Source organism: Cavia porcellus, unplaced genomic scaffold (assembly GCF_034190915.1).
Source record: "Cavia porcellus strain 051 isolate PalLab524CR breed Dunkin Hartley unplaced genomic scaffold, mCavPor4.1 scaffold_9, whole genome shotgun sequence".
Lineage (NCBI taxonomy): Eukaryota > Metazoa > Chordata > Mammalia > Rodentia > Caviidae > Cavia > Cavia porcellus.
The window spans coordinates 60601215-60611146 of record NW_026947492.1 but is presented as its reverse complement, the minus strand read 5'-3'; the positions used below and the strand labels follow the sequence as shown (position 1 = coordinate 60611146).

At 51.2% G+C, this 9932-nt stretch overlaps 1 protein-coding gene across 2 annotated transcripts in view; it reads right to left on the bottom strand.

The window, feature by feature from the left end:
* Positions 1-4501: 4501 nt before the first annotated feature.
* Positions 4502-9932, bottom strand: part of Chrdl2 (chordin like 2) — a 31937-nt gene continuing 26506 nt past the window's right edge. The window contains exons 9-12 of one of the 2 annotated variants that reach the window (XM_013145295.3): positions 9758-9931; positions 8900-8954; positions 5250-5342; positions 4502-4661 (exon numbers count right to left, since the gene is read on the bottom strand). In XM_013145295.3, coding sequence (XP_013000749.1) covers positions 4571-4661; positions 5250-5342; positions 8900-8954; positions 9758-9931 — 413 coding nt within the window. In that variant the 3' untranslated portion in view covers positions 4502-4570. The remainder of the gene's footprint in view (positions 4662-5249; positions 5343-8899; positions 8955-9757; position 9932) is intronic. The other variant, XM_003463399.5, reaches the window with a different exon arrangement.

The window sequence follows — 9932 nt, the reverse complement described above, 5'->3', positions numbered from 1 at the left end:
ACCTCAGGCAAGTTATATGAGCTCTGACTTGTGAAAGAGGGAAACAAATGTGGCACTGGGGAGAGAAATTAGATCCCATGTGAACAAACCAGTGTGGAGCTGGTGTCCCGAGATCCAGGTTCTTAACCTAGAGAGTCTGACAATCTCATATACATGGAAATTTCCATGCATAGAAACCACACCCCAACCCCTGCCCCACTACCGTCCAACCTCAACCAACCACCTACTCATCTTCTATGAACTGATTCTGTGGGAGAAGACAGGCAGGGGTGTCTTTCCAGAGACCAGGTGAGGGATGAGGGGTTCCTGAGCCAGTCCTGAAGAGGAATGTCATTGTGTCCATTGGGGCCCCAGGCCTTCCCTCAGCCCCAGGCAAGCTCCAGACCACAGGCCTTGTCCTGTTTCTCAGAAATGCTGCCATTTCCCAGAGCCCAGCATTCTTCGGGGGATGGAAGGCGATGACTCCACAGCTGCCTGAGGGAGATGAATACCCGGGAAACCTGGAGGCCAGGTCTGGCATCACAGTAGGATTGTCCAGGTTTAGGCCCAGCTACTTGGCAAGGTCAAGTACAGTAAAGATTTTGAGCCCAGGTCTTCTGCACCTGCCCAGCCTAGACCTGGCCCCCTCCAGCAACCTCAGTTGGAAACCTACTCTTCCACTTATCATTGTGTGATCTCAGTTGGCCATTTGCTCCCTCTGAGCCTTGATTTCCTTTTTTCTGCAATGTGATTAATAATCCCTCTCACCACCACTGTGGGTTACTTTCCCTAAGTCAGACGAGACTGGATTTGAACGTGCATTGCTTACAACAATCAGGCATATGGAGAGGATGCCACAGGCTGTCAGGAGAGACAGTGGACTCATGCAGCTCCCTGCTGGGGTCTTGGGGAGAGTCCAGGGGTCCAGGGGAAAGTCAGGAAGCCCAGAGACCACCTCTCTCTTCACCCTCACCTCCCACGGCAGTGACAAGACAGGACCACACAGTGAGTCTGTAGCCAGGAGTGGGTTTTAGTTTGTCCCTGGGTTCCTGAACCTTACCTTCCTCATCCTCTCTCTGCTTTTTCTCACTTTCCTTATTCCATGGCATCTTCTCATCACCAAAACTTGCTTGATTCTGCCTCATCTAATCTCCCTCTTCCATCCTATATGCACAGTCAGCCATTCTTCTATCCTTCCTCTCTTCTTTCTTTCCTTTCTTTCCCTATCTCTTTTTCTTTTCTCTCTCTCTCTCTCTTCCTTCCTTCCTTCCTTCCTTCCTTCCTTTGCTTGCAGTACTAGAGATTGAACTCAGGCAGAGCCTCACACATGCTGGGTAAGATCTCAACACTGAGTATACCCTACCACTGGTGGCAAACCTATGGCATGCATGTCGCAGAGCCTTCTCTGTCTGTCAGCATGTGAACACACTGACAAGTTGTTTTTTCTAAACTAAAACCTCAGTGTCAGGTTTAATCGCAGTGTTAGCACTTGGCAGCATGTAATGGGCTTGGGCACTCTGTGTTTAAAAGGTTTGCTATCACTGCACCTAGCCCTTTATTAGTGGGGACAGGGTCTTGGTAAGTTGCCCAGGTTAGTCTTGATTTTAGGATCCTCCTGCCTCAGTCTCCTTAGTGGCTGGGTTTACAGCCTGCACCACCACATTCAGCTTTCTCCCTCCTTTATTGCCGAATTTCTTTAAATCTTGCTTGTTTTCTCACATTCCAGACATCACCTCGGCCCCCAAAACCCAGCTCTTGGCTCTCCTGATATTGCCGATTGCCATGGTCATCAAAGCTCACTGTGTCCACAGAGTCCCTTTCAGGCCTAAATCATCAGAGCTTTCGGCCACCGTACCTCCTGCCTTCTCTCGGGCCTCTGTTGTTTTTCCTTTGCTGTGGAGCTCTGTCTCAGTCCCTTTTCTCTTTTTACTTTAGAATATCTCCCAGGCTGTTGTGTTACTCTCCTGGATTTAATCACCAGTCTTAGGCCAGCAGCTCTCAATATCCCATCTCTAACCCCACCTTCTCTCCAGACCTGTAACAACCCACAGGGCTGTGACTATCTCCTGAGACTCTAGATGTGTCCAGTTGAAACTTCGGGTGCACAACAGGAGTCACCAAGTGAGATTGCAGGTACACACTGACCCCTTCTGCTCTCGCAGAGCTGTGTCCAGGCAGTCGTCCACTCTGCTTTCTCAAGTAAGTTTGCCCCTCACTGAGCTGTTGTCCTGCTCCACGTGGGTTCCCACTCCTGCTCCTACCTGGTCTCAGCCTCCTTCTCCCCATCATTCTCAGCTGCAGCCAGAGCCAGCTGTCTGAACCACAGATCTGAGCAGAGCATCAAAGCCCTGCCAGGGCTCCTGCTGCCCTTGGGATGGAGTCAGGGCCTCCAAGCCACACAGGCAGCCTCATCTCCTTTTGCTCCTGACCTCAAACATTCGCCAGCAACAGAGAGCTGTTTGTGATTCTCTCTGTCCTATACACTATTTTTCATCTTCTACAAAGAATTCTCTTCTATGCCACCACCCACCTCCTCTCTCTTCTTCCACCTTCTTTCCTGCCTCCTGTCCATGCTTTAGAGCCCACATACGGGTCCTCAGTCCAGGTTGGAGCTGTGCTCCCTGTGGTGTCTGCCATTACCATCCTGGGCACGCAGGCGCTGTGATACCTCTGTCTCATCTGATGCAGAACTTAGGACTCCCCAGGCAGGACAGGATGGGTCAACCTGGCCCCTTACTCTATCAGTGTTATAATATGAAGCCTACCCGGAGTGGCTCAGATGCCTCATGTATAATGAAAGAGGAAGGCAACTTGGAGTGGTGGGAAAACACAGCACAGCTGCTGAGATCCACACAGTAAGACTTGTGCTCACACAAAGATCAAAGTAAGGAGGGGTTGATGTATTGAACATGCCCCCACACATACACACATACCACAGAACAGGTTTGGGGTACACATCACTGGCTCCTGATCAGCCTATCAGAGAAAACAAAGAAGACTATTTGACTTGTACCATCAGGAAAGGCATATGAGGAAGCCCTTTCCCTGTCCCAAGACCCTGGAGCTGCCTCTGGTCACAGAGCCCTGACCCCAACCCCACTCTCAGCAGAGGGCAGTGTGGCAAGAGCTGCTAGGGGTGGGCATGGCTGTGGGTGTCAGGGAAAGCTTCACTGAGAAAGAGATGTCTCAGCTAACTTGAAACATGACCAGAGCTCACCACATGAATGACTGGACTTTCACATCCTACAGTGCTTTAAGCGTGAATGCTCCGAACCCATGTCAAGAGTTTCAAGTTCAGCTCCCATAGTAAACAAGCCAGCCACAATGATGTCTTCTTAGGAGAGACACATAGGGACAGTGAGTGGAGGAAATGGATGTCTCTTGACCCAAAGAACAAAAGGGAAGTTCTGGCCATGTTCCTCACATCCCTGACTCTCGACCAGACCCCACAGAACCGGCAAAGGGAGTTTAAGGAAGGTGACACCCATCCCTGCTCGGTGAGCATGGCATTGACGGGCTGCTCGACAGACTTTCTGGACCTCAGAAACTCTGGATTGGAGACTAAGGCTATGGAGACAATAGCCAGGGTCCTGTAAGTGACCGAACAAGTCTAGCCCACAGGCCTCTGTCTCTCTGGAACTTCCAGTCAGGCCTGCGTGGGCAGGGGTGGGAATCTGCCGTTGTGGGATGGTTGAGACCAGCTGTGCTGAGAGCCTGGCCAGTGGGCCGGGGAGGCCTAGGCTCTTCTCGGTTCATCACCCGTGGCTGTGAGGCTTTGGAGAGATATCTGCTCTTCCTCGTTTTGGAAGTTCAGGTAAATCCCAGACAGTTGGCATTAGATGGAATCAGGAGCCTTAAAACATCTTTCAAACTGCAAAGACTTGTACACGTGGGCAGGATAAATTCTTGATTTGTCCTTAATTGTGAGTGTTAGGCCTTCCTCCCAGACCGTAGTGCCAAGCTGGCACTCTGCAGCTCTGCAGAGGTGGGGATGTTTGGGCTTCTAACATTGGTCATGCTGTGTGGGACTGGGGAAGGAGCTCTGGGCTGAAGCAAGGGCCCTGGCTTCCAACTACAGTTCTGCTACCCACAGCCCTGTGCCCTCAGGCAAATCACTGCTCCTCCTCCTCCTCCCAGCTCGGTTTCCTCCTTGTAAAGTGCCCAACAATGGTGAGGGCCCAGGGAAAGCGCTTTGAGGCTCCATTCACCATTCCCCAGCTAACAGACAGTCCCTCTTCTTAGGCTGCAGGGGAGGGGCACTCTTTATGAAAGTAAGAGCTGCTGTGGTTTGGGGCATGGGGACAGAAGCAGTGCAGAGCAGAGGACAAGGCACTGTGGCACTCAAGAGGCCAGACGAGTAGGCTGAATGAACTCTGGCTTTGGTGACAGCCACTGAAGTTGTTGCCAGTCTCTGATCCTTCTCAGTCTGCTTCCACCCTGTATAATGGAGATGAATAAGGCCAGCCTCGCAGGATCCTGGTGGGAGCATGTGGGAAACTGGACATGAGCACAGCAGGAAGGGTTGACGTATAATGCAATTTATTTATTAATATATAATAACAAAAACGATAGAACTCATATCTGCAACTACTTAGATCTTTGTTATAAGGTCTTGGTCGCTTTGTCTGGACTGGCCGTGACCTTCAGCTCTGGAGTCTGAGCTAGAAAGACGTTCCAGGAACCTGTACGGAGGGAGGCGGAAGAGAGAAGGGGGCGCGTGTGTGCACACATGTGTACGATAGTGCTGTACACTGTGCACACCAGGGATGTACACCAGAGGTAGTTTAGGGCAGGAGTGACAGTGTGGGCTCTGGGTGGAGCCCACAGGGAGGGTGGAAATGAGCGTCTATCTCCCTCACACAGTTCTGCTAACTGATGCTGCCTCTGGTTGGTAACATCCCATCAGTGACCTGGACTCCCCTACCCAAAGGCCCACCTGGCTCCATCTTCCTAACAGTAACACAAAGCAGATTAAGACTACAAAGGAAGGGCTCAGTGGGAACTGTTCCAGGAGAAAGGGGGTGGGCACAAGGCTCAGACCTCCCCCAGCCCCACGGCCAAAGCCAGCCAGCTGCTCTGCTTCACCCCTCTCTTGCTTCCAAGTTGGGAAATCTGCTCCCCTGCCCCCCAAGATTCCTGTGCTGGGAACTGACTGTGCCTGACAGCACCCACCCCAGCCCCTTCTCCTGGCACTGGCATCCTGGGACCTTCCCAAGAGGCCCGGCCTTCCTCCTGCTCCCCGAGCTCTACTCCTCAGCCCGAGGTCCCACCTTCGTGGTTGCCGGTGAGCAGCCGGAAGTTCTGTGCCTCTTTCTGGAAGTCCTGCTTCCTGACTTTCTTGATCTGAACCAAGTGGAAGATTCCTGAGGGTAGAGACAAGGGCATGAACAAGAAAGGAAACAGGAAGGAAGGGAAGGAAACAAGGAAAGAAAGGAGGATGGGAGGCAGGCAGGGAGGGTTGGCCCATGTAGACTGATCAGTGTTTTCTCTAGGCATGGAACATACGGTAAAAGTCAAGCTCTGCTTATTTAGATATCAAAGAACTTGAGTTACAGTGCCTCGGCTACAGTCCAGCCCTAACAAACACTTGAAGTGCCCTGATGGAGTCACAGCTCCACAAATGCAAGCCCCTCTGCTGGGACACCTTCCACTAATATCTTCTACTTAGCCAAGTGAATAGCACATCTGTCAAACCTTAGCTAGGGAATCTCTCCTAGTAGATCTCCAGGGGGTTACAACTCCTCTCAGGGCATGCACAGCACTTGGCTTCTGTTTATCACTGTACCCATTTCTAAGGGGTTATCATGTCTATTTCTGCCTCCTCTACTAGACTTTGAACTCCTGGAAGGCTTTCCCCTTAGGGTCCTAGCTTGGCCCATACTAGGCATCTAGAATGAATCCCTGGGTGGATGGATGGTTGCACAAATGGATGGATGGATAGATGGATGGATGGATGGATGGATGGATGGATGGATGGATGGATGGTGGATAGATGAATGGGTAGATAAATGGGTAGATGGATGAGTGAATGGATGAACACAGATTCACTCTAGGTGAAGCCCTGAAGAGATGAGTATTTCCTGGATCCCCTCACATTTGTGGAGACATGGCTACGGGCACCACACATGGAACTGAGGCCCTGAACACATAACTGTGAGGCCATGCCAGCTGTTACCCACCAAAGCCTTTGGCCAGAAAGAATAGATGGAACCAAGAAAGCCTGCTAGAGCAGCACCAGCTTCCAGAAAACCAATAACCAGATTGCTTATGGGAACAAGAGTGGGATTCTATCAAGGGGATTAGGAAACACTGAACCTGGGACTCAGTTTCATGAATCAAGAAATACCTAGCACTGTCCCAGGGACCCTCTGCCTTGCTGTGAAGAACCAGCAAATAGTAGCTCCAAAGACCCAGGTGCTTCCCCTCCCTGGTAAGCAGTGGCGGTGTGGCAGACTGTAGCCCTTCCAGGGGGAGAACCAACAGCAGCTCCTGAGATCCGCGCCATGTTGGAACTTAGGACGCTGTGAAACCAAACAACCAGCCTGCCTCCCTGCTGAGCAATAGTGAACCTACTGATGCAGGGCCTAGAGTCAAACATCCCACTTCCTCTACCCCACTTCTCCTGTCTCCCCTCCACCCCCGTTAGCAAATGGGAACCAGAAATCTGAGCGTCTCCCGGGAGATTGACCATAGCAAATAAGGGGGACTTCCTTCTACCATCTCTTTGAAGGCAAATATTTTTGTTACTGTTTTGCTCTATTCTGATTAATGGTACTGCTCTATTCAATATTCTATTTTGATAAGTTCTATAATGTTCTGTATTTCATCTCATTTTGATATACGTGATTGAAAGAACAACTATTATAAAGATAATGAAATATACTGTGATACCTACTACCGTTATCTCGGTACCTGCTGTGAAGTTCTGTCGATCTTAGCTGACTTAAAAAAAAAAAAAAAGAAAAAGAAAAAGCCCAGGTGCTGCAACAGAGAGGCAGACAAAAAGCATGACGTGAAATGCAGACAGGTCTTTCTGCACAGGCCTGCTACTGCATGCTCCACAGGATACAGGAACATTGAAAGACAGGTGCCAAGGGTGAGGGCGGTTCCCATACTGCAGTCTGTAAAGCATGCTGGAAAGGAAAAGCTCTTTGCCTTGGAACTGAGACCTAGCTGAGCATCATAGGTACGCCCACTGCCCTTTGAAGGGCTGTGCCAAGTCTGATGGCAGCCAGGCCCTGTGGCACCCAAGGTAGATCTGGCACTGGGGGACAAGTTCCAGGAAAGAGACAGGTTCTGCTCATTGTGAAGACAAACTGCCTCTGGTCCAAGCTGCTCAAAGTGCTGGGAGTGAGTCATCGGGGGAGTAGCAGTGGGTGTGGGCTTGAAAGAACGCAGATCACCCGGAGGTCACAGGGGACCTGCTCCTAGGCAGGGATTGGAAGTGTGACACTTGAGGTCCTTGCCACCCCAAAACTGTAGGCCCTCAAAGGCCTTTCACCCTAAGTCAAATCTCTGTTCTGATTCTGCCCGCCTTGTTCCCGCTGTCTGAGCAGGAGCACAGGGAGGACATCAGCTGACAGCCTGGGGAGTATTGGTTTTGACACCTGCAATCCGGGACAGGGAAGGGATGACAAGGCTGATGGGAGACTCTGGATCTCAGGGCACCAGGAGACAGGAACTGTTGCTAGTGACAGGAGGCAGGGCCTGGCCTTGTGAAGGCCCTTTGCTTCTCTGGGTCTCTGATGGTGAGATTGGCCATGAGCTCCACCCACTCTGTCACATCTTGGGACTCTTTGGGTTTCCCCAGGCACATCCTAAAAGCATAAGGTCATCTCTGGGGAAGTAGCACTGGGGACTGTCAGACCTGGATTTGAATCTTTGCTTTACCATTGGAATTGTGCTTGTGAGAAAGTCATTTGACCTCTCAGACTGTTTTCTTATCTGCAAAAGGGGTACAAGTACAAACCCCTTAGGTTTCCTGCGAGGATTAAAAGAGGTACTTTGTATGTCCTGATCACAGCACAGGGCACATAAGCATGAGCTCCCTGTCACTGCCATGCTAGCTGAAGAGCACCTTCTGGCCTCTCCAAATTCCTTAAGCCTCCCTAGGTGGTGGAGGCCGTGCTCTACAAGGCCTTCCCTGAGCAGCTCGGTGGCCAGTCAGTTCCAGCTGCACCTAGGTTATTAGGCGAAGGACAGAGGCTGGGGCTTGTTACCTTCTGGAGTCCCAGCACCTGCTGGGGTGGGGCGTGAGGTTGTGGGGAGGCTCACGTGGCCAGGACCAGTAGCCTCTTAAAGCTCAAAACCATGGTAAGTGGTGTTAACTGAATCTAACTCCCCGCTGTGACAGCCACCTCAGCCAGCCCTGCAGGCCCTCTTTCCACAAGTGGAGCCTGCCCCCTTCCTTCGCTAAGGAAGGCTGTAAGTGAGCGAGAGCGCCTCCTTTCAGTGAGTGGAAACCTGCCTCTCTGCGATTCTAACCACCTACTGTAAGTCCAGGGCTGTCACTGTGTGCCATTTCACTTCTTCCTCCAAAGCCCATCTTTGCCCAATTGACAGGAGAAAAAACTGAGGCCCAGAGAGGTCATGGGGTTACCCAAGGTCGCAGAGCTAAGGAAGAGCAGAGCCAGAATTCAAAGGGGCAGAGGTAGGATTTGAACCCAAGTCAGCCAGATTCCAAAGCCCCTGCTTGTGCCCTGACCCTTGCAGTTACTGAGAATGTGGCTGTTCCCTTTGCCTGCAGCAGCTCTTTACAGCCATGAAGCCAGCAGTCCTGGCCTCCTGAGTCTTCTCTTTTGCAGGCTGAACAGTTCCACTTTCTTCATCCATTCCTCCTACAACAGTGGGCAGAGCAGAGCAGGAAAAGAGCCAAGACATATGACCAAGACATAGGCTCTAGCACCCGTCTTCAACTTACTGGCTGTGTGGCCTTGGGCCAGGTACTTCACCTCTCTGAGTCTCAGTTTCCTCATCTGTAAAATGGGGATAATAATGCCTAACTCTCAGGATCATCAAGGATCAAATAAAATAGTGAATGTGGAAGCACTTTGGGAGCTCTAAAGTGCTAAGCACATTGGCTGTTACCATCATTGTCATCATTCTTGTTGTCATTCCGTCTTCCTCTCTTCCACCCCATTCCCTCAAGCCCATCAGTGGAGGAAAGTGACCTCATCACCAGTTTGTATTTAAAGAGTTTGGTCTGGAGCATGGCCTACTGTTTCTACCCCAGGAATTTATGTTTTACAAGAAGAGCAGAGTGTCTCCCAATTATCAGTGAAAGTGTCTCTTGATCTTCACTGGGTGATAGGGCAGCCTGGGAAATAGAGTGAGTTTTCTCACGGAATGAGAAATATGTTCTGATACCAACTTACAGCGGTAGGATCCACCACTGAGAAGAGGCCAAGTGGAAGGGGCCTCAAAGCCTCCTGCTCTGGGGACGCTGTGAGGCCCCCTCACCTGGAAAGATCTCCCCTGTGTACTGGCGAAATCCACCATTAGCTATTGATTCATTGGGGTGACTCCTTGCAAGGTGTAATAACCTCTTATGCCCAGGAGAGGGAGCACTTCAAGGCCTGGCATCTCCATGTGTGAGCTTATCAGAACTGTCAGAATCACAGGCAGAATCAGGGACTCTTGGAATCAGGGATTGTTACACCTAGAAAGGACAGCCAGGGGCAGTGGCCAACGAAATGTTCCTATGTCTCCTGTGGAGTCTGGAGTCGGACAGAAAGAGGGACAGGCCAGAGGCACATCCAGCCAGGAGTGGGCAACTCACCTTTTACCAGTTTCCAGAGGTAGATCTCCACCTGGTCTGAGGCCTCATGCTCCAGGGCGAAGCGATGCAGGCTGTCTGGGCTTGGGGACCCTGATGTATGGATGAGGACACGGCTCGGTGCCTTGGGACACCTGGCGGAGCTGGTCTCACTGTGGCCAGGATCTGCCCTGTCCTC